The 23659-nt window shown below is 42.5% G+C and overlaps 1 protein-coding gene across 1 annotated transcript in view; it reads right to left on the bottom strand.

Annotated features, from left to right (window-relative positions):
* The window catches only part of LOC124111176, a 187156-nt gene extending 163714 nt beyond the window's left edge, over nt 1–23442 (bottom strand). Inside the window, exons 1-12 of the mRNA XM_048394836.1 lie at nt 23150–23442; nt 14166–14256; nt 13514–13547; nt 12680–12812; nt 11376–11436; nt 8075–8187; nt 6714–6799; nt 5879–5937; nt 4135–4256; nt 2896–2989; nt 1819–1927; nt 392–566 (exon numbers count right to left, since the gene is read on the bottom strand). Coding sequence (XP_048250793.1) covers nt 392–566; nt 1819–1927; nt 2896–2989; nt 4135–4256; nt 5879–5937; nt 6714–6799; nt 8075–8187; nt 11376–11436; nt 12680–12812; nt 13514–13547; nt 14166–14256; nt 23150–23320 — 1248 coding nt within the window. The 5' untranslated portion in view covers nt 23321–23442. The remainder of the gene's footprint in view (nt 1–391; nt 567–1818; nt 1928–2895; nt 2990–4134; nt 4257–5878; nt 5938–6713; nt 6800–8074; nt 8188–11375; nt 11437–12679; nt 12813–13513; nt 13548–14165; nt 14257–23149) is intronic.
* Between the last annotated feature and the right edge of the window lie 217 nt (nt 23443–23659).

Raw genomic sequence — 23659 nt, forward strand, 5'->3', positions numbered from 1 at the left:
TTGAACGAATAATACGGTTTAAGAGAAAGGTTAGAATTTCATGGAAGTAGTGATACGTAATAAAAAGTATCAAGAATAATATGTTTTTAGTCATATCATCATCATTGGACTTTGTTACAGTCAATGTGTCAATGTGTAAAATGACATATTTTCACTTTGGCAATTTTACAAAACACATAAATATTTCAGTTATTTTAGAAATTGAAAAAAATCTATGCATTCATGTTTTGTTTAATTTCATCACACAGTGTCTGAAATTATACGATTAAAAGAAAACGAAAGTCAATGTATATTTCTTTTCTTTTTTGGTCTCCTAATCCTAACATATAAAGTTAGGTGTGATATTTATTGTGATATAAACATAATCATAAAGCATACGCAAGATACGCACGTCAATGGGTGGTGTCTCCATGGTAACAATATGCATGAGGAGTCGCTTGACCAGGAAGGCGTTCGGGCTGGTGACGTTGAGGACAGTATCCAGGAGTACCCTCTGAGTGTGGACGGTATTCAGCGCAGCAATGGCATCGAACACGTGGTTCCGGTCTTTGACGTCACGTGGACGTCTGGAAAAGACAGTTCGTTGCCTGGAGCATTACCCTTGGTGTGTCACCTTATGATCGAGCCTAGTGGTTACAGCGTTCGCTCGTCGCGCCGAAGACCTGGGTACAATGTGTGAAGCCCATTTCTGGTGTCCCCCGCCGTGATATTGCTGGAATAGTGCTAAAAGCGGCGTAAAACCATACTCAGTCACTCTAGAATGTGTCAAATACATGTCTCACTCACTCACTCACTCACTCACTATGATCGTGGTTTCAATCGTCTGAGGCGCCGACATTTGCTATGAAGAGTTGCGTCCCCTTGGGCACGCCGGAAACCTATGGTCGTGGGTTCGAATCCCCGGTTCTCCCGGATTTGATTCTCGGTTTGTCAGCACCATACCCGTGCTCGGTTTTCACCAAAGCGGTACGTATGGGATCTGCATCACTTCCGGCTTTCCTCCCACAGTGTGGAGGCACGCCGTGATATAACTGGAGCACTGTTTAAAGTGGCGTTAGACCCAACTCACTGGTGGGTTTGACCAAGGTGTTTGACATCTAGTGCTAAACACTTCGTGATTTTCTCGCAATAAATAAATACTGTTGAAAGTGAGTGAGTGAGTGGATGCGAACATAGATCAGCTCAAAGATTCAGATGGAATGAAATTTGAAGAATTTTACGCCGCGTTTGGCATTAATTCATCTTTACAAAAAAGGTCAAATTACTCAAAGAATGGGTTTCACAGATTGTACCCATGTTGGAAATCAACCTGAACCTTGGGCGCGACAAGCAACACCATAACCACTGGGCCACTACACCCGCTGCGTAATGTGTGTGTGTGTGTGTGCGTGCGTGCGTAATGTGCGTGTGCGTATGTGTGTGTGTAATGTGTGCGTGTGTGTGTGTGTAATGTGTGTGTGCGTAATGTGCGTGTGTGTGTGTGCGTAATGTGTGTGTGTGCGTGCGTGTGTGTGTGCGTGCGTGATGTGCGTGTGTGTGTGCGTAATGAGCGTGTGTGTGTGTGTGTGTATGTATATATGTACGTAGGTATGTACGTATGCATGTATTTATGTATGTATGTATGTATGCACGCACGCACGCACGCACGTATGTACCTATGTATGTATGTATGTATGTATGTATGTATGTATGTATGTATGTATGTATGTATGTATGTATGTATGTATGAATGAATGTATGCATGCATGCATGTACGTACGTATGTACCTTTGTATTGTAGTGAAACATTGTTTTCTAGGTGTTTTATCAGTGTCTTACCTGGGGTTCGGAGATAGGTATTTCTTGGCTAGCACGTCGACATAGCCATCAGGCAACACTTTAAGACAGGCCAGGATTCCCATAAAACACTTCGTGAGTCGCTTAGATCCTAGAAAGATATGGCGCCAGGTAATCGTTGATGAGTGAACTCGAAAACAATCACTCGGCCCTTTCAGCTCACAAAATTAGAAAGCATTACTTCCTCTTACATCGCTTAACACTTTGCTGAAAATTAGCCACTGGGCGTTTCAAATATGTTAGTTCTAACATCTTATAATGTGTTCACGTAGAGCTCCAACCATAACGGCAATACACTGTGTACTTTCTTATCAATTTCTATCATTTCATCAAATGGAGTACTATATCGGCTCCATGAAAATAAAATAAAAGCGACACAGGTCTTTCCGTAATAAAGAAATATCTTCTAAAAGAAGACCCCATTGTACAATTCCGACTAAATCCATGCATTTATATTCTAAGTTTAGGTCGTGTTGTGGCGGAAACGGTAAGGTCTTATGGTAAGGTCGGTGTGTTTTTAGATCGGTCCTTACGGTAAAATCGTTGTGTTTTTAAGACGGGTCCTACGGTAAGGTCGGATGTATTAATTTTTAGGATGGATCTTTGGGTAAGGTCGGTGAATTTCTAGGATGGGTCTTTGTCATAGTAGTGGCTTTGTCATAGTTAACGAGCGAGCTGAACAGTTTCCCCAACATAGATTATTTCTCCCGATCAGGGCCCACTTGCACAAAGCGATCTTAGCGCTAAGACTATTGTAAGCCTATGTTAAAGTATGGGAGTTACAATCATCTTAGCGCTAAGATCGCTTTGTGCAAGTCGGCCCAGATGTAACATGTTTGGCTTTACTAAATTACTTATTTAATGCGATAAGTATCTCATTTATACCGTGTTTGAAAAGTTCATATATTTTTGTCGGAAATAGTTTTACTAAGAAATAACTGGTCAATAAATAAATATTATTCTGGCATAAATAAATATGTAACGTGCATTGATGAGCAGAAAAAAACAACTTGTTCTGATACAGTGTAGCGTTATAGCGAGGGACCATTGGATACCTACCCTTGTCTGGTTCGTTTCGCATGCAGGTCAAGTTGGAGGTGATAAATTTCATTTCGTCTTTTATCACCACTGAATCCGGTTTCTTTCGACTGACCTGGTACAAAAAGAGAAAATGTACTCGCGGCACCGCCCACACAAACTTCGATATGCCCCTATGCTGGTTGGGGCTATTGAAAACACTTACACATCGGTTAACTCTTCAAAGAATAATTTATAGTCCGTGAGTTTATTAACGCTCTGGGGACGCGGGAGTACAGTCGTCTCAGGCGCCGCAATTCGCTGTGCAGAATTGCGTCCCATGCATATGGGTACACCAGAGCGGCGTTGGGTACAACAAACAAACAAACAAACAAACAAACAAACACATTTGCCCGAAAATGATGTTTTGAATTTTTACCAATATTGTTGCTTTTCTATCATTGTTGTAAATTCCATGAAGCCCCTGTTGCTCGAAAGTAGTTTTTTAGTGATTCTATGCGCAAAAACTCATAAGTTACATAGAACCAGATTGTTCTATGTCCATGTGTCCAATCACATTCTTGACAGAGATCACGTGACAAGGAGATGGGACCACATAGTTCAAAACCATTTGAAGATAGAACCATTGGTTATTATTTACCAAGTGTAGAATGTGAACATTGGGAGTGAGTTTTGTGATCTGTCAGCTTAAACACTGAATTAAAGGGATGACTTCTTTACAATAAGCTGTCTCCAGTATGTGGTCTCTCGTTTGAGTGAAAACTTTGGTCAAGAATTATCAGAATAGGCCAATTGAAATACTAAAGGAGATGGGTGGAATTGTATGGATCTGAAAACAAAATGTCCAAACTTCTTTGGTATCTTCCATAAAACTTACATTTATCTGTAACTGAGAAGATGGATAATTACTTTTTCTTTAAAAACGTATAAATTATTTTGTATTTGTTTCATGTGAAATAAATCCATATTGTTTTTTAAGTTAAGTTAACAGCACTTCAGATTTTAAAATATCATTTACTAAAAACTTGAAAAAGTGGGGATAGGACATTATGGTTCTCAGGCAAAGGACAACTTAAGATTTCATTGGAAGTCCTCCATTGAATAAATGAGTTCGCTGCTAAAGTCAGTTCAAGTTTTAGGGTTCAGCGGAAACTACCGTACATGTTTCGTAAAAAAGAGATCGAACTCTCTCATTTCACATGCTTCTTTGGAGATATCGTCTTTTGTCGAATGTGACAAAAAAGGTAAATTTCACAATACCTTGTCAATGAATACGGATGCCCTTGTTATGGCGTCAACCGGTCTTGAAGGAACATGGCGGAGTTTGTATCGTGTCAGGAACTCCAGTTTTCCCGTTCCAAGGGCAGATAACTCAGGATATTCTGTAATGTGTATGTTAACATTTGATCAAAAAGCCACGGCTCTAATGAACATTCATTGTACTGACAACGTTCTATTTCTCTCTAGAGGCATCATGTCAGTTCAATTTCACGTATAAAGGATACATGTACCAATCTCGTTGCCGCTATGGGCCATGTTCGTCACTATTATTATTCAAGGATCCAGGTGATAAGGATAGAGTTGGGGGTAACCGACCCTAACCCTAACACAACTACGTAAAGATGTATTCTAACTAATATTTTTTGAGATATATCTTGATTTTATGATAGTTTTGGGTGGCGAGTAGATTCTATGATCTCATCTGAATCTCAAGCACCAAGTGAGTGAGTATGGTTTTACGCCGCTTTTTGCAATATTCCAACAACTTCACGGCGGGGGACACCAGAAATGAGCTTCCCACATTGTACCTATGTGGGGAAACGAACCCGGGTCTTCGGCGTGACGAGCGAACGCTTTAACCACTAGGTTACCCCACCGCTCCCTCAAGCACCAAGCGACATGCGAATATTAACTAATTTAAAGGGAAAGTACCAAATCTTGTATTCTACTGCTTGGTAAATGTTGTTTCTCGCATTTAGGGATAATAAATCATGATTATTTCTTGTTTATATATAACAAGTGCTCACATTTCCATATCCAAAATTAATTCAATTAATAAAAACAGAATTCCTTTTTGAGAATAAAAACTCTTTTGAGAAATATAAAGTCATAAAAGTCCTGAAACCAAAAAACATCTTTCACCGCTGCTGACATTAGCACTGAAATGACATCGCGAAAGTACCGCGTTTCAACGCTAGTTAAACATTAGTCACATGGCCAGCAAAGTGTCCTTTGCACAAAGCTCAATTGTTAGGTTATTTATTGGTTTGAACTGAAAACCTTCCTGGTTTTGTTAGATGGAACACTTGCAGACATGTTAACCCAACATACACACGTAAGGAGCTTTATCCGACATAGACTATTGAGGTGGTCTCTAATACTGGTAATAATTTCATGAACATTGCCTACCACAGTTGGGCGCATTGTACAATAGGTTCGCTTAAGCCGACTGTTTGTTATATCAGTTTTTTATATAAAAGATATAAAAATTGCTCCTGATTCAATATATACTGGTCTCAATCCACAATGGATGTGATTAGCGCACAGTGTTGATACTCTCTTGAAATTAGTTTCATATTATATTTCGACAAGCGACCATGGCATCATGAACACATTCACTTGGTCCAAAGACTGAAGTGGTGGTTGGTAGCCTCGTGGTTAAAGTGCTAGCTCGTCACGCCGAAGTCCCCAGGTTCGATTCCCTACATGGGTACAATATGTGAAGCCCATTTGTTGTGTCCCCGGTCGTGATATTGCAGGAATAGTGATAAAAGCGGCGTAAAACCATACTCACTCACTCACCCAAAGACTGAAATACATTAAATACGTTTATAACGAACACGCTTATAACGAACTGACGGATATAACGAACTTACTTATTTGTCCCGACTATTTGCAGTAGTTATGCTGTATATATGCTTATAACGAACTACGGTTATAACGAACTGAAATTAGTGGTACGATGAGTTCGTTATAACCGTAGTTTATTGTACTGTCAACTCACCTATATTCGTGAACTCGTTCACAGCTTTCACTGGCCTGGAGTTTTCGAAAGGCTCATACCTGCAGCCGGAAGCAAGAACAACATGATGGGGAAATAAACGTCCGATTCAGTGGAAGGCATTGTCATGTTCATGATGATGTGGGAGATTTAACGAGCGCTTCCGGCAGACCCGATTTAGCACTCAGTAGAGGCAAAGAAGGTGATGCTTCGAGTGAGTAAGGAAAACTCAGCATCCCAAAAAATATTCCATCTGTATCAATGCGAAATGGAAGTTGGTTGGTTGGTTTGTTGTTTAACGCCGCACTCACCAATATTCCAGCTATATGACGGCGGTCTGTAAATTATCGAGTCTGGACCAGACAATCCAGTGATTGATATCATGAGCATCGATAAACGCAATTGGGATCGATGACATGCATCAACCAAGTCAGCGAGCCTGACCACCCGATCCAGTTAGTCACCTCTGACGACAAGCATAGTCACCTTTTACGGCAAGCATGGGTTGCTGAAGACCTATTCTACCCCGGAATCTTCACGGGTCCGAAATGGAAGTACCGAGTACCCTGTCCACATGGACGCTGATACTTATTTATACACACGTAAGTAACTTAACTAACAGTAAGCAAATAAGTCACGTGAACTCATTTACTCGTGTATGTTTTTGTTTTGTTTGTTCGTGAACGCCGCCCTCAGCAATATTCCAGCTATATATGACGGCCGTCTGTAAATAATCGAGTCGAGATGTATTTCTGCATGCAAATTGTATTAGAACTTCATTATATTAACACCACCTACATCAAATATATCGACGTGTATTCGTAGCCATGCCACTTACCCGTCCTGAACTTTGTGCATGGCCTGGAATGTCTCGTTGATCTCCACTGAGTGTATGTTGCCCAGATCCTTGCTGTAGTACAGCGTCTGGGAAATAGATACATCATTAGAAACTGTCGGGCAATAAACGGTATACACCCATGTTTGATGGTGGCTTACATGAAACAAACAAGGAGGTGAGGTGAGGTGAAATGGGGTTTAACGTCGCGTCCAAGATAATTGCACTTATATAGCGACGTACTGCTTGTACTAGTCCGGACTGTTGCCGATTTATAGTGCTAGCTCACTGAGATACCATGCCGCAGTTTAACATGAATACCCCACTCAGACACAGTATACTGACTCCGAGCCGACCAGTCCTTGTTTTAGCCCCTTAATGCCGAGCGCCAGACAGGGTAACAACAAGTACCATCTTTTAACGTCTTTTGGTATGACGCGGCCGGGGATCGAACCCCGAACCTTCCGCTCTCCGGGCGGACGCTCTACCACTAGACCACGGAGTTGTGTTTTAGACCTTAACTTTGCAGTGTTTCGGCGACTGTTTTCAGCCTAGTTACGTTTTGATAACGTTTGTAGTTGTTTGGTCAAATCCAATTTTCAAGTGTATACTTTCGTTTGCCCGACAGTGTGTTATTAACGGATAAAGAGCAAATTTTAATGAAATATTTGTTGACTGTTTCCTATTAAAGAGTTAGGGAAAATAGTATCTTTTTCTTTCTTGCTTCCGACTGTGTCTTGTTCAACCCTGTACGTCGTGACTTGATTCCGATAGTCAAGGCAGCGGGCGGATTATAACAATCATTCACTCGAGAGGAATAATTTTTGTTGTTGTAATTCCTTATAGCCCGTTAGTTAGGGGTGTACTCTAGCCTATCTCTCTATAGGACTGCGTTTCTGTGATATTTTCCACCGTTGTAATGGTGTGCGACAAGGAGAACATATGTCTCCCATTTTATTCTCATATTTTTAATATAATACTGACCGTAACTGTCACGGCGTAACACTGGATTCTGACTTGCTAGATACTATGTTTGAGTTATCCATGACTCTCTTTGTGCTTTTATGCCGATTTGAGTCCCATTATATTTAACATGATACTGACTGTAGCTATAAAGGCGTAAGTTTCACTTCGAAAGTGTGTCCATTTCTGCAGACCATCCCAAAATGTTGTCCATGTTTCATGACCCTAGCCTTAAAGTCGTGGATCGTTAGAAGTTAACCAAAATGTCCAGTAAAAGAAATATATCCTGGTTTCTGTTGTGACTTTCATAACCTTCCTGTAAACAATGTCACATTGTTTTACAACAAAACAAAACGAACGCAAGCAGTGTAACGCTCTCGTGTAGGACGTGTGACCCTCACCTTGGTGTACTGGGAGGAGGCATGTTTGACAGGGTGACCTTTGGGATCTCGTGTCTTGGTGAAGATATGCCCCTCTTTGCTTGGTCGAACACTATACGAAGCTTGATGCACACCTGGATGACAGACATGGATAATATCGTGACCGCTGGAATTCCATACTTTCAAGTTTGATTTAGAATTTTTAAATTTCCAATACTGTGTACATTTTCGTGAAACATTTTTCACATACAAATACCAAATTGTGTACACAATCATTCAATATACTGGAGCATGGAGAACTAAGGAGATATGATTGTGCGTTATATGACGACGGTTTATAAATAACATGGTCTGAGATAAGTAAGTTAAAGGTTTATAGGGTTAACAACGTCAAGCGCTGTTGGGGTTCTATGATACACATCCAGGTCATACATTCTAGCCAACTGTTCCTCATCTAGTCGGTTCTTGCGACAAGCATTGAAGTACTTGGTCCTATCTGCCCAGGAATCCCCACAGGGAGACACGCATTGGGTACTTGGGGTCTATCTGCCCAGGAATCCCCACAGGGAGACACGCATTGGGTACTTGGGGTCTATCTGCCCAGGAATCCCCACAGGGAGACACGCATTGGGTACTTGGGGTCTATCTGCCCAGGAATCCCCACAGGGAGATACGCATTGGGTACTTGGGATCTATCTGCCCAGGAATCCCCACAGGGAGACACGCATTGGGTACTTGGGGTCTATCTGCCCAGGAATCCCCACAGGGAGATACGCATTGGGTACTTGGGGTCTATCTGCCCAGGAATCCCCACAGGGAGACACGCATTGGGTACTTGGGGTCTATCTGCCCAGGAATCCCCACAGGGAGACACGCATTGGGTACTTGGGGTCTATCTGCCCTGGAATCCCCACAGGGAGACACGCATTTGGTACTTGGGGCCTATCTGCCCTGGAATCCCCACAGGGAGATACGCATTGGGTACTTGGGGTATATCTGCCCTGGAATCCCCACAGGGAGACACGCATTTGGTACTTGGGATCTATCTGCCCAGGAATCCCGACAGGGAGACACGCATTTGGTACTTGGGGTCTATCTGCCCAGGAATCCCCACAGGGAGACACGCATTTGGTACTTGGGGTCTATCTGCCCAGGAATCCCCACAGGGAGATACGCATTGGGTACTTGGGGCCTATCTGCCCAGGAATCCCCACAGGGAGACACGCATTGGGTACTTGGGGTCTATCTGCCCAGGAATCCCCACAGGGAGATACGCATTGGGTACTTGGGGCCTATCTGCCCAGGAATCCCCACAGGGAGATACGCATTGGGTACTTGGGGTATATCTGCCCTGGAATCCCCACAGGGAGACACGCATTTGGTACTTGGGATCTATCTGCCCAGGAATCCCGACAGGGAGACACGCATTTGGTACTTGGGGTCTATCTGCCCAGGAATCCCCACAGGGAGACACGCATTTGGTACTTGGGGTCTATCTGCCCAGGAATCCCCACAGGGAGATACGCATTGGGTACTTGGGGCCTATCTGCCCAGGAATCCCCACAGGGAGACACGCATTGGGTACTTGGGGTCTATCTGCCCAGGAATCCCCACAGGGAGATACGCATTGGGTACTTGGGGCCTATCTGCCCAGGAATCCCCACAGGGAGATACGCATTGGGTACTTGGGGTCTATCTGCCCAGGAATCCCCACAGGGAGACACGCATTGGGTACTTGGGGTCTATCTGCCCAGGAATCCCCACAGGGAGACACGCATTGGGTACTTGGGGTCTATCTGCCCAGGAATCCCCACAGGGAGATACGCATTGGGTACTTGGGGCCTATCTGCCCAGGAATCCCCACAGGGAGACACGCTTTGGGTACTTGGGGTCTATCTGCCCAGGAATCCCCACAGGGAGATACGCATTGGGTACTTGGGGTCTATCTGCCCAGGAATCCCCACAGGGAGACACGCTTTGGGTACTTGGGGTCTATCTGCCCAGGAATCCCCACAGGGAGATACGCATTGGGTACTTGGGGTCTATCTGCCCAGGAATCCCCACAGGGAGACACGCATTGGGTACTTGGGGCCTGTCTGCCCAGGAATCCCCACAGGGAGACACGCATTGGGTACTTGGGGTCTATCTGCCCAGGAATCCCCACAGGGAGACACGCATTTGGTACTTGGGGTCTATCTGCCCAGGAATCCCCACAGGGAGATACGCATTTGGTACTTGGGGTCTATCTGCCCAGGAATCCCCACAGGGAGATACGCATTTGGTACTTGGGGCCTGTCTGCCCAGGAATCCCCACAGGGAGACACGCATTGGGTACTTGGGGTCTATCTGCCCAGGAATCCCCACAGGGAGACACGCATTTGGTACTTGGGGTCTATCTGCCCAGGAATCCCCACAGGGAGACACGCATTGGGTACTTGGGGTCTATCTGCCCAGGAATCCCCACAGGGAGATACGCATTTGGTACTTGGGGTCTATCTGCCCAGGAATCCCGACAGGGAGACACGCTTTTGGTACTTGGGGCCTGTTATATTTCGGAATCCATTTGGCGAGACAAGCATTGGGGACTTGGGACTTATTTTACCCTGAAATCCATTCTGCTCCGCAAACATAGGACACTTGGGTCATCGCGGGTTTATGATAATGTCACGATATTTATAACCCCAAGAAGATCCTGGTTACAATTGATTTTCAGCAACCCACGCTTTTCGGAAGAGGTGACAAATGGGATCGGGTGGTCAGGCTCGCTGATTTGGTTGCTACATGTCATCGTATCCCAATTACGTAGATCAATGCTCGTGATATCAATCACTGGATTTTGTGAGTCAGACTCGATTATTTACAGACCGCCGTCATACAGCAGGAATATTGCTGCGCTGGGCGTTAAACAACAAACAAAAAATAATACTGCGAATTACACATAATGCGGACCCTGTTAATACAACACTCTGAACTATTTCTTTGGATATGTATACAACACACTGTACTTTGTGTGGTGTTCGGGTAGCCTAGTGGTTAAAGCATTTGCTCGTCACGCCGAAGACCAGGGTTCGATTCCCCACATGGGTACAATGTGTGAAGCCCATTTCTGGTGTCCGCTGTCGTGATATTGCTGGAATATTGCTAAAAGCGGCGTAAAACCATACTCAGTCACTGTACTTTGTGAAGAAAAGTTTTAAGAAATGGAAAGCGTATTTACTGAGAAACTATTTCAATGTCCACACATCTCATAATGTGCATAAACATCAATCATGAAATCTCAATGTGTTATGCTGTTGTTCAAGTCACGTGACTGATGACGTACCTTCTTGTCCTGTCTCCTGCACGCTATACCGCCAACCCGCCTCAGTTCTCCGGGAAACTTCCTGCAAAGAGAGTACATTCATGCCTCGTTATAACGCCATTATTGCCTCGCTTATATTGAGGCGCAATAACATTTGTGACGTTTAGAAGGGTAAGTTAACAATGCCCAAAATATATGAAAGATCCCACTCTTGTCGTTGTGTGTGGCTACTTTATAAATTGTTCGTATCCTGATACAAACTTGACATTCGAAGCCGCGCCCGTTTTAACCAAGCCTTCAGCTGTCAGACATGTTTTAATCATGTTATTTGGAGATACATTGTATTTTACGTGAAATAGAAGTAACTGCAGTAAGTGTGAAAATGGTGAATGGCCTACATTAACGTACATATATCCAAACCGCCTCACTAGTCTAGTGGTAGAGCGTCTGTCCAGAGAGCAGAAGGTCGGGGGTTCGATCCCCGGCCGCGTCATACCAAAAGACGTTAAAAGATGGTACTTGTTGTTACCGTGTCTGGCGCTCGATATTAAGGGGCTAAAACAAGGACTGGTCGGCTCAGAGTCAGTATACTGTGTCTGAGTGGGATATTCATGTTAAACTGTGGCATGATATCTCAGTGGTCTAGTACTATTAATCGGCATCAGTCTGGACCAGTACAAGATGCATATCGCGATATAATTGTTATAATCTTGAACGCGACGTTAAACCCCCTTCACCTCGCAGAGACCTAATCGATATCATCTTATATGCTCTTCATTGATTAAACTGGGTGTACACTAAAGTTGTTAGAATGGTCTGCCTTTACACAATACAACATAAACAGCCAACTCTGGTTACAACCGGATATAACGATTTGTCGGTTATTCAGTAACAGGGTTTATTCCCCAAAATGAGAGAGAGAGAGGGAGAGAAAGAGAAAGAGAGAGAGAGAGAGAGAGAGAGAGGGGGGGGGGGGAGAGAGAGAGAGAGAGAGAGAGAGAGAGAGAGAGAGAGAGAGAGAGAGAGAGAACGACGTGATAGTTTGATTTTTGCTGGCTTCTTGATGTTCGACATAATCGGAATTGCATGTTCTGTTACAGATGAATAACACTATTGTCGCGATATCGATCTATATACTCGAGTTCCAGTGCTGTCGATAATGAGAAAATATATAATTATATGTCCATTTTGAAACATCGTTACCAAGAATAACAAAAACTAAATTCGAAACATTATCCAATGGATATGTTCACTGCAACCAGTGTTCGTTTTACCACAATCCTGAAGATATAATCTGAGGTTACGTAAAGGTCATGACCTCTCACCTCTGACTCGTGGTGCAGACGACCAGCAAACACAGCCGAGAGCCCCTTCTTGATGGCGACGGCCTCGTCATCGTCGTCTGCAGGGTGATAGACGTGGACGATCTCGCCATGGGGCGTAATTACAAACGAAAACCTGTTTAATAAAATGAGAGAACATTTTAATTCATAATCAATTTGGAATACCTCCATTGAACTTGTGTGAGAAATTGTTTCGCCTTAGCCAAATATTAAAATTACAGATATAGAAAAGTATATAAATATATGACTACACAGGGTATATGAATAACGAACTTCGGATGTATCGTGTTGCCTAGTGGTATATGGTGCCGTAATTCTTTGTGCAGAGTTACCTCCCATAGCTTTGCCTGGATCCGCTTATCGTGAGTTCGAAGCCAAGATTCTTACTGATCACGGCCCTTTGTTTGTAAGCACTTTATCCGTATTTGTGGGTGTTTACAAATTAGGTAAAATGCAGTACTGTTCAAAGAAAGAAAGAAGCTAGCCATTAACAGAGACCACGGCATCTAGTTATCAAGCGTACTACATTGTTTGTTTGTTGTTTAACGCCGCACTCAGCAATATTCCAGCTCTATCACGGTGGTCTAAAAATAATCGAGTCGGGACCACAAAATCCAGTGATTGACATCATGAGCATCATTGTTCTTAACAGTATCTGTAACAAAAGGTCGTGCTTTCGTGTTATGTTGGGTGAAGTTCTGACACTACCACGGTGACTGCTGCACAGTAAAACCCTTTTAATCCGGACGGTGTCGTTCCCCGGTGTCCGGACTAACGAGGTTTCCCTGTACAGTATAAACGATGTAACCGCCTTACCATCTGGAGAAGTCCCAGTCATGTCCAGCCACGCCTGAAAGAGTAAGGTCCGTAATAATAATAAGAATAACAACAATAATATTTTCTTTATAGGCAGAACATATGTAATTATCTTATATAATTATTTATCAATATTTTTCATTTCTGTAAAATAAATGATAAAAAAACATTACGCCACCCTAATCAAAATCACAAAACTGACATGCTAGTAGACAGGTGGTGAGGTGAAATGGGGTTTACGTCGCGTCCAAGATCATTGCACTTATATAGCGACGTGCATGCACGTGTGTGTGTGTGTGTGTGTGTGTGGCTTGTACTAGTCCGGACTGATGCCGATTTATAGTGCTAGCTCACTGAGATACAATACCGCAGTTTAACATGAATACCCCACTCAGACACAGTATACTGACTCCGAGCCGACCAGTCCTTGTTTTAGCCCCTTAATGCCGAGCGCCAGACAGGGTAACAACAAGTACCATCTTTTAAAGTCTTTTGGTATGACGCGGTCGGGGATCGAACCCCGGACCTTCCGCTCTCCTGGCGGACGCTCTACCACTAGACCACGGAGGCGGTCTGCTAGTGGACAAAGGATATTTATACAATTATTTATCAATATTTCATAGTTATGTAAAATACACAAAGAGGAACATACCTTGTGAATGTTTTGTTTTGAGAGCCAAGGTGTAAACCCTCAGTGAAACCTCCTGTCCTTCATCGTCCTCCCTGATGTTCGTGTAGCCGACCTGGAACAGTGGTCAAGCTGGTCAGTGAGTGGGTGTGGTTTTACGCCGCTTTTAGCAATATTCCAGCAATATCACGGCGGGGGACACCAGAAATGGGCTTCACGCATTGTACCCATGTCGGGAATCGAACCGGGTCTTCGGCGTGACGAGCGAACGCTTTAACCACTAGGCTACCCGACCGCCCCCAAGCTGGTCAGAGTGTACTGTAACTGTATGGGTAATGTTGTGATTCATGTCCATTGTAATATACACATAAAACGTTGACATTTTCTTCAGTTGATATTTTTTCTCTCGAAGTTTCTCATCTCATTTTGCATGTGTATGTACCTGAATATATATTGTAAACAGAAAACGTCAACGCCTGGTAATAACCAGTCTCGATTATCCACCGAAACAGGGCGTAAAAGGCAAAATAGCGGTGAAAATTTTATTGAATGGCTCACTGAAAGTTCGTGATGACACCAGGGCCCACTTGCACAAAGCGATCTTAGCACTACAACTATTGTAAGCCTATGTTAAAGTATGGGAGTTACGATCATCTTAGCGCTAAGATCGCTTTGTGCAAGTGGGCCCTGGTGTTGCCCTACCACGACTCAACCGTAGCTATATTTCTTCGTAAAAATGTCTGGTTTGTGTGCGTGCGTGTGTGCGTGCGTGCGTGCGTGCGTACGTGCGTACGTGCGTGCGTATGTGAATTCAGTGTGCTTATGTGGTGTCTTCTCGAGTTGGTGTCACAAATTGAACAGCAACATTATAATATAACATCAAAATTGTCTTGAGTAAATCCATAATCCAGTTATAAACTCACTCAAGATGCTTGCTTGTCTGAAGTGTCACGGTTTACTCGTATATCCTTAAGATTCGAGAACAGAGATTATCATACCAATAAACCCAATAATGGTGATCGTATGAACACAATGGCTGCTGACGTTGAACTCCTTCCATGGGGGAGAGGGCCACCAGACGCCCCATGTCAGCACACTATACACAGCTCGTGTGCATGGTCCAGGTTCGAATCCAAGAATTTGGCTTATGGATGCTGAGGAAAGCTACAATAATTCATTCTACCGACAAAAACGAAATACTTTCCCCAAAAAACATGTCCTTGACCCTCGTCGATTGTAATCCATAATGCATAACTCCAAGACATACCTCGGCCGATGCATGTCCTTTGTCAAATCTGTGTCAGATATCCCCCGATTACATCCTGTTATATAAAATTGATTGGTTTGTTGTTTTACGCCGCACTCACCAATATTCCAGCTATATGACGGCGGTCTGTAAATAATCGAATCCGGACCAGACAATCCAGTGATTGACATCATGAGCATCGATCCACGCAAGTGGGATACGATGACATGCATCAAGCAAGTCAGCGAGCCTGACCACCCGATCCCGTTAGTCGCCTTTTACGACAAGCATAGTCACCGTTTACGGCAAGCATGGGTTGCTGAAGACCTATTCTACCCGGGAATCTTCACGGGTCCTGTTATATAAAAGACTTGCAGCAATGTAATTTCATATAACTTAAGCTATTTCGAAACGTCTGTCAGCACGAATATTCATAATTCATATGCATATCAGGCTTTTCTTTTTCGCTATTTCGCTTTTCTCGAATCTTTGCGTCGGGCACTTTGACAAAAAAAAGACGCCATGTCAACATAAAAAGAAATATTCAAGGGATTCAAAATTATGACAGCATCTGCAATCTAACAATGTGTTGATTTTCGAGTATCACTAACAAGACATGTATTTGACACATTCTAGAGTGAGTGAGTATGGTTTTACACCGCTTCTAGCAATATTCCAGCAATATCACGGCGGGGGACACCAGAAATGGGCTTCATACATTGTACCCATGTCGGGATTCGAACCCGGGTCTTCGGCGTGACGAGCAAACGCTTTAACCACCAGGCTACCCGACCGCCCCGACACATTCTAGAACCAGCAAGTATGAAATGAACATCTTCAAAGCTGTCCTGAATGTGACATTAAACTTGTTGTCAATCAATCTCATTAAAATCAGATCTGAGTTCTGGCTATCGCTAAACAAAGCTTTGTTTAGCGGCAGCGAGAACTCAGATCTGATTTTAATGAGATTGGTTGTCAATAAACCCGGATACGATTGTCACAACAAAAGTCGTTTATCTCCTTTTGGACCAGTCAAACAAGTCAAGTACAAGTCAACCACTGCGCAGCAATAAACTGTTGGCCAAACAAAAGAACACACCCACATGTGATGGCGGCTAAAAATAACAAACAAGAACTCGATGGTGATGTATTTGACACGGGTATCACACATGTTTTGTACCTTAAGTTTGCAGTGTTTCGGCGACTGTTTTCAGAATAGTAATGCGTTGAAAACGTTTCATTTTTTTGTGATTTATATTTGTCAAATCATTTTTTTCAAATTAAAGTATAATAGCTTTCTTTTGCCGGCAGATTTTGTACAGCTCCAAAATGAAGAAACCAGATGAACGTGGACAGGCATATGATCCAACTGACCGGCCTCAACAAACAAATACATTTTCGTCCTTTCTTGAGTCAGCAAAAAAGATATTTAGGATTTGTTTTATGTGTTCGTCTTAAGATAAGGTATTAACACACAAATATTTGTTTGTTTGTTGTTTAACGCCGCACTCGGCAATATTCCAGCTATATGACGGCGGTCCGTAAATAATCCAGTCTGGACCAGAAAATCCGGTGATTGACATCATGAGCATCGATCCACGCAATTAGGATACGATGACATGCATCAACCAAGTCAGCCAGCCTGCCCACCCGATCCCGTTAGTCGGCTCTTACGACAAGCACAGTCGCCTATTTGGGCAAGCATGGGTCCTGAACACCTCTTCTAACCCGGATCTTCACGAGTCAAATACACTAAGAGGCTGAAGCAGTCGGCCGTGTCCCATTTCACGCAACAGTAGCCCTATCTTCAACACGGAAGTTCGTGACATACAGCGTCTGCTACCGAAAGTTCACATTTAGTAAAACAATTGTATGCAGCCACAAAGAAAACAAGTCCCCCCGGGCTGATACCGTATCCTTACGCCTACATCTCGCTCAGGACAAACAGGTTATCTTTTGACGACTGTCATCAGTCCTTGCGGCAAGTTTGAACAATCTTTTCCCATCGCCCGCGACATGTGTGTCAGTTCAAGATGGTGACTTTGTCACAGAGAACTTAAAAGCACACTGGACAACGCATTATATTTTTTAAAGAATTATAGCTTCTTAACTACTTCCCTTTTGTACAGTGTTGAGAACATATTGTTTAGGAAGCCTGGATTATTTAACATGATGTAATCCATGCCTAACAGCGCTCAGTTGTACCATTGTCTAACACAGCATTTCACATACTGACATTTATAGCCTGAATCCATTTCCCCCTGAGCAGTGTCTGTAACCACACCCATTAGTCCCATGTCCAGGGCAACGCCATTGTCTCTTCGTCTGTCGATTGTTGTCCAATAGTGTATACACATGTTTACATCTTTACTGTTAGTTTGCCTGGTATTCCGACAGCACCTGTATGTATAGCCGCGAGTAGGTATTTCTATTAGCAATATTTATTGTATTTGTTTGTTTTTTTGCCGACTAAAGAAGTTTGGACTCAACGTATTCTTCGTCTTCAATGTGAGCTAATTTCCCCGTCAACATACGCGTCGACAACTTTAACATTATATAACTTGGTGTCATAAAAGCGAATGGTTAAACATAAGTTTAAAGTTGTTATATTTGTCAAACAAACTATAGTACTTTCGTGTTGGTGTCTCAGTTATTTTCCTTTGGTGAGTTTTTTTGATACTAGACAATAACGTTTTCATGACATGGTTAAGGATTTATAAATCTTATCCTGTGGCTAAGTGAAAAATATGTTTGTATTAAGAGTATGGCTATCTAAATCCATTTGCTGGTTCGATGCTCATGATATCAATCACTGCATTGTCTGGTCCAGACTAGATTATTTACAGACCGCTGTCAGATTATCAACATGATGTCCTGAGAATGCTGGAATATTAATGCGGACTGAAGTGACACTAACAAATAAGTAAAACGAAAACTAGCATCCAGGTGACCGACATTCAATTGTTTACAATAAACACTATATATATCACCACAACAACAAACAGGCAATTGCAAGTCACACGATTCCCGTGCTTGAACGCTCATCAGCGCTCATAGGACTGACTGATCACATACACGTATAGCACAAAAGCAACAGCAACAACAATAATAATAATAATCCATTTGTATGGCGCCAAACTCCATACCAGCTCGTGTGCTCATGGCGCTTACATTATTACCCCAGTAAATGGATCAGCGAGCACTCGATTTTTATTCTCAGCTCCCTGGGGAGTATACAATGTATTCTAAACGTTCAATCAAGTATAATATTAATTTGCAGCTATTGTCACCACGCTACGTACTTGAATGAGGTAGATTCTAAGGAAAGGGCTTCGATCGATCGTTTATTATCGAAACAGGTCAGTCACTCGTCCGGCTTTTGTTAAAGACTGCCGCGCGTACAGAGGGTGCGCCGACATATATCTGTGATGTACAATATAGTATACATACCACTCAAAAGAAGTTAAGAACACCCGATTCCTCTATATTACTATAGTTATATGTCAGGCATGGTTGTATACTTCTGTCAATCTCTGATATACAATAATTGGGTTCATTGCCCTATTGGCGACACTGTTCGTCAATGATGATACACTTTACGTTACCAGAAAGTGGGTTTTAAGTGACCTGAATCAATTTAAAATTGCTAGTGTTGCCATTTAGTCGGAAAGTCTTCCTGTATCATTGATGGCCCGGACACTCTACTACACACAAGGCAGGTATACAGTGGAGACGTGTTAATAAAAGCGACAAGACCTAATTCCACGATCATAAGAAATATCTGCTAAAACCAGAGCCCATTGTACGATTCCGACTATATCCTAATCATGTGTTAACTTTAACTTTTGGGGGCGGTCGGGTAGCCTAGTGGTTGAAGCGTTCGCTCGTCACGCCGAAGACCCGGGTTCGATTCCCGACATGGGTAAAATGTGTGAAGCCCATTTCTGGTGTCCCCCGCCGTGATATTGCTGGAATATTGCTAAAAGCGGCGTAAAACCAACTCACTCACTCACTCACTGTCAACTTTTGATGGTACGGGTGTTCATAGGAGAGCATATCCTGCCCCACCCGTGGCATTCATGACAAACACATGCAAAGGCAAGTCAGTTATTCATCTGAAAAAACACGGTCGTACATGGTTCAAGTCAAAATTGGGAATTGCAACATACATAATGTTTGTCGGTGATGCGTCAAATTTGGAAAAGACCCGCACATGCCTAGCATAAAACATTTTGAAAGCTTTACTGCGGTCTTGAATGTTGTAACCAAGATCAAACAATCTTTGAGCAAAGGGATCAACAAAGTGTTCAACAAAGGGTTCGTTTGTTTATAATTACTCGGCCGGTAAAGAAACCCGAACAAACTAAAGTCATGCCAGAACACACACAGATTGTATAACGTTTACCCTTTTGTATACACGATACCCCTATTAGTACACCCTTATGAACTTTGCATGTGTGACGTTCATTAGAAAGCCTGCGGTGGCTTTCACCTCCTCGCATGGTTGAGATATTGTTATAACGACATAACGACAGAACAAAGTTTGCTAATATAACACTGGTTTCAGTGTATGAAGTTTATACATGGTTATTGTATATACACTGAAGCTGTCAAAAAACTTTTGCCTATACCCAGGTGTAAATAGAAACAAACACTGGCGAAAATCACTACAGTAAACTACGGTTATAACGAACTCAAAGGGACCACTAATTTTAGTTCGTTATAACCGTAGTTCGTTATAAGCATATATACAGCATAACTACAGCTAATAGTCAGGACAAAAAAGTAAGTTCGTTATATCCGTCAGTTCGTTATAAGCGTGTTCGTTATAAACGTAGTTTACTGTGCTTTGTCATGAGAAATAAAAGTATTCTTTATATTGTTAATAATAATATTTTTGTCTGAAAATAGGGTCGGAAAGATGAGAATATTTATTTTTTGAATGTAAGTGGCATTTTCTGAAATGTGTTTATTTGCTTATAGTGAGTGACTGAGTATGGTTTTACACCGCTTTTAGCAATATTCCAGCAATATCACGACGGGGGACACCAGTAATGGGCTTCACACATTGCACCCATGTCGGGAATCGAACCCGGGTCTTCGGCGTGACGAGCGAACGCTTTAACCACTAGGCTACCCGACCGCCCCTTATTTGTTTATAGGGTTTCCATGGAAACAAAAGCACGCACGCTGCTTGGGACGCATGCACTTGTTTCATTTTGAGGGTCGGCGGATGTGAAAACCATGTAAAACACAAGTAAACACCGGGTGTGTTTTTTGTCGCCTTTATATTCCAGCAACACATGGCCGGAAACATCAAGACAGGGCTTCACACATTGTACGCAAGTTGGGAATCGAACCCAGGTGTTCGGCGTGACGAGCGAACGCATTAACCACGTGGCGACACAAACGCAACTTTGTAACAACGTCACTGTTAAAGGCTGCACAACTGGGTCCTCTTGCACAAAGCGATCACAGCGATAAGACGATCGTAAACTCCATACTCCCAATACACTCACAAAACCCATTGGGTTGGTTTGTTGTTTTAAGCCGCACTCAGCAATATTCCATATATGGCGGCGGTCTGTAAATATAATCAAGTCTGGACCAGACAATCCAATGATTGATATCATGAGCATCAATCCACGGAATTGGGATCGATGACATGCATCAACCAAGTCAACGAGCATGACCACCCGATCCCGTTAGTCGCCTTTTACGTCAAGCATAGTCACCTTTTACGGCCAGCATGGGTTGCTAAAGACCTATTCTACCCCGGAATCTTCACGGGTCCCCATAGGGCTACGACCGTAGAGTTAGTGAACAAAATGAAAAAAACAACCTTAAGTAATAAAAACTTTAAAAAATGATTCCCGAAACAAAATGTGAGATGAGGTGAATTAAAAAATATTAAAGAGGTTTTGAGCGGTCGATAAATTATCTGCATGAATTTATATTTCCCATTGTAATTTTTGTCGAAAGAACGACTAAGATCGATTTGTGTGTAGTTGATCCAGGCTCACTCACCACTTGCTTTGATATTATTTTTTCACATTTTTCAACGAATAATGCCTCGAGGCTTGTTTATCCCGCTGTATCATCAAGTGAGTGACGAGGTGACAACCAGTACGGCACATGATACTGATGTAATGAAACACTTGTCTGGACGCACACATTACCTAGGAAATATTAGTGGTTGTTCGGTGTCATGAACGTTTTTAGTTTCAAGTTACTTCATACGAGGAATCTCCGTCACGCAGACCACACCTTCAGGTCAGGCTTTGTCCCCGCGTGACTGGCCATTACGTGAAGTAAAGGTATTGCACGTATTCGTGTATAAAGCCTCACAAACAGACACAGGAATATGGGAAGGTTAAAATTAAGCGGAAAGGATACCTGTACCTGATTTAAGCAAATAACAAGACATACATACATACATACATACATACATACATACATACATACATACATACATAAATAAATGTTACTATCACAACCACGACTACTACTAGTGTCAATCACCGGATTGTGTGGTCCAGACTCGATTATTTACAGACCGTCGTCATTTCGCTGGAATATTGCCGAGTGCGGCGTTACTGACAACCAACCAACCAACCAACCAAATCATGTTTCAGTGTGCTATCCGTTTCACTCACAAACCTTAACACGTTCTTGTCCCAAAGTTTTGACGCGTTTAGTGTCTAAGCATGTTTAGGATAACTTTAAAAAAAGTTTGGGGGTCTGTTGTCGTAACATGACATACTTTCATTGATTTCATTTTTCTAGTCGCCATTATCTTAGCTTGTTTTGTTTGTTACTATCAGTGCTGCCTTGGTCATGACGTTTGTTTGATTGTTTGTTTGTTGTTTAACGCCGCACTCAGCACTATTCAAGCTGTATGACGGCGATCTGTAAATAATCGAGTCTGGACCAGGCAACCCAGTGATTAATATCATGAGCATCGATCCACGAAATTGGATTCGAATCTTCGCTTTTACATTTTTATGTTAATATTGTACCAAGTTCGATGTAAGTCCCGGTTGTATATGTGTTATGCAAGTGCTATAAATATGATTGCACACCTAATTTCAATATTTATTATACATCTTATCCATATTTAACTTAATGCTGAATGATATGCACATTATCTAAACATGTTTAGATTATTAGGATAATACACACTGATATGTACTTTGTCGTAAACGTGTTTAAATTCTAAACAGGTTTAGATTTTGGGGATATGTTAATGTGGTGTTTAGGCTGTGAGAAGAAAGGTCATGTCCTGTGTTTAGACTGTAAACGTGTTGAGCTGGAACCCATCAAATATTTTTCCGTTTAGGATTTAAACACATTCCTAAATGTCTTGTATGTGTTTACATTCTAAACAACAAACAAACAAGTGTCTTTAGGGCACCGTTTTCTTTAAAGACTGTACTTATACAAGAAAAGTAAGTACATTGTGTATCTCATCCTCGATTACCCAGGGTTATATATCGCAACTCTTTAATGATTAATACCCTGGGTCCACCACAGCTTCGCTTTGAGCCCAATCCGACTAATACGACGCTAAATAAACATGAAATCGTCCAATCAAACCATAGTCACGACTGAGAGACATTCTGTTAATTAGTTAACTAGTTTGTTTGTTGTTTAACGCCGCACTCAGCAATATTCCAGCTGTATTACGGAGACATGTAATAATCGAGTCAGGACAAGGTAATCCAGTGATCTATCTATATATCTATCTATCTATCTATCTCACCTTTGCTGCAATGTGGAATTCCCCGATACTCTTCACATCAGCCTTTGAGTTGAATTTGTACTGATACTCAAATCCTGGAATAAAGTTGATGAATCGTGCATTGACACACGCGAGAAATGCCACAAATCCAGCTATTATTTCAATCATGGTTCTTTGTCGGAGTCCCGACATTTTCACGTATCACACCACTGAGTATAGCGCATTCCCTGGTCACATTATAAGAGCTGGAAAGTTAGATGCGTGTGGCTGTGTGGCTGTACGGACGACGAGCTAACCCACGTTTCCGAGAAATCCCACTTCAACGCGTGAGAAAGGTAAATACATGTCGGTTTTCATTGGCTGACCCTCCCGGAACATAGCCTTATGTGACGTCACGTGAGTAACTCGACCGTAACGAATGTCTCCATGCGCAACCTCCAGCGAACCGTGACAACTCCATCGATATTGCGCTACTCATAAACCATGTTTTGCTTTGACAGTGCAAAGTTACAGCGAAAACGTTAACAAGAT

This window comes from Haliotis rufescens, unplaced genomic scaffold, assembly GCF_023055435.1.
Source record: "Haliotis rufescens isolate VD_foot unplaced genomic scaffold, xgHalRufe1.0.p SCAF_13, whole genome shotgun sequence".
In the NCBI taxonomy this organism is placed as follows: Eukaryota; Metazoa; Mollusca; class Gastropoda; order Lepetellida; family Haliotidae; genus Haliotis; species Haliotis rufescens.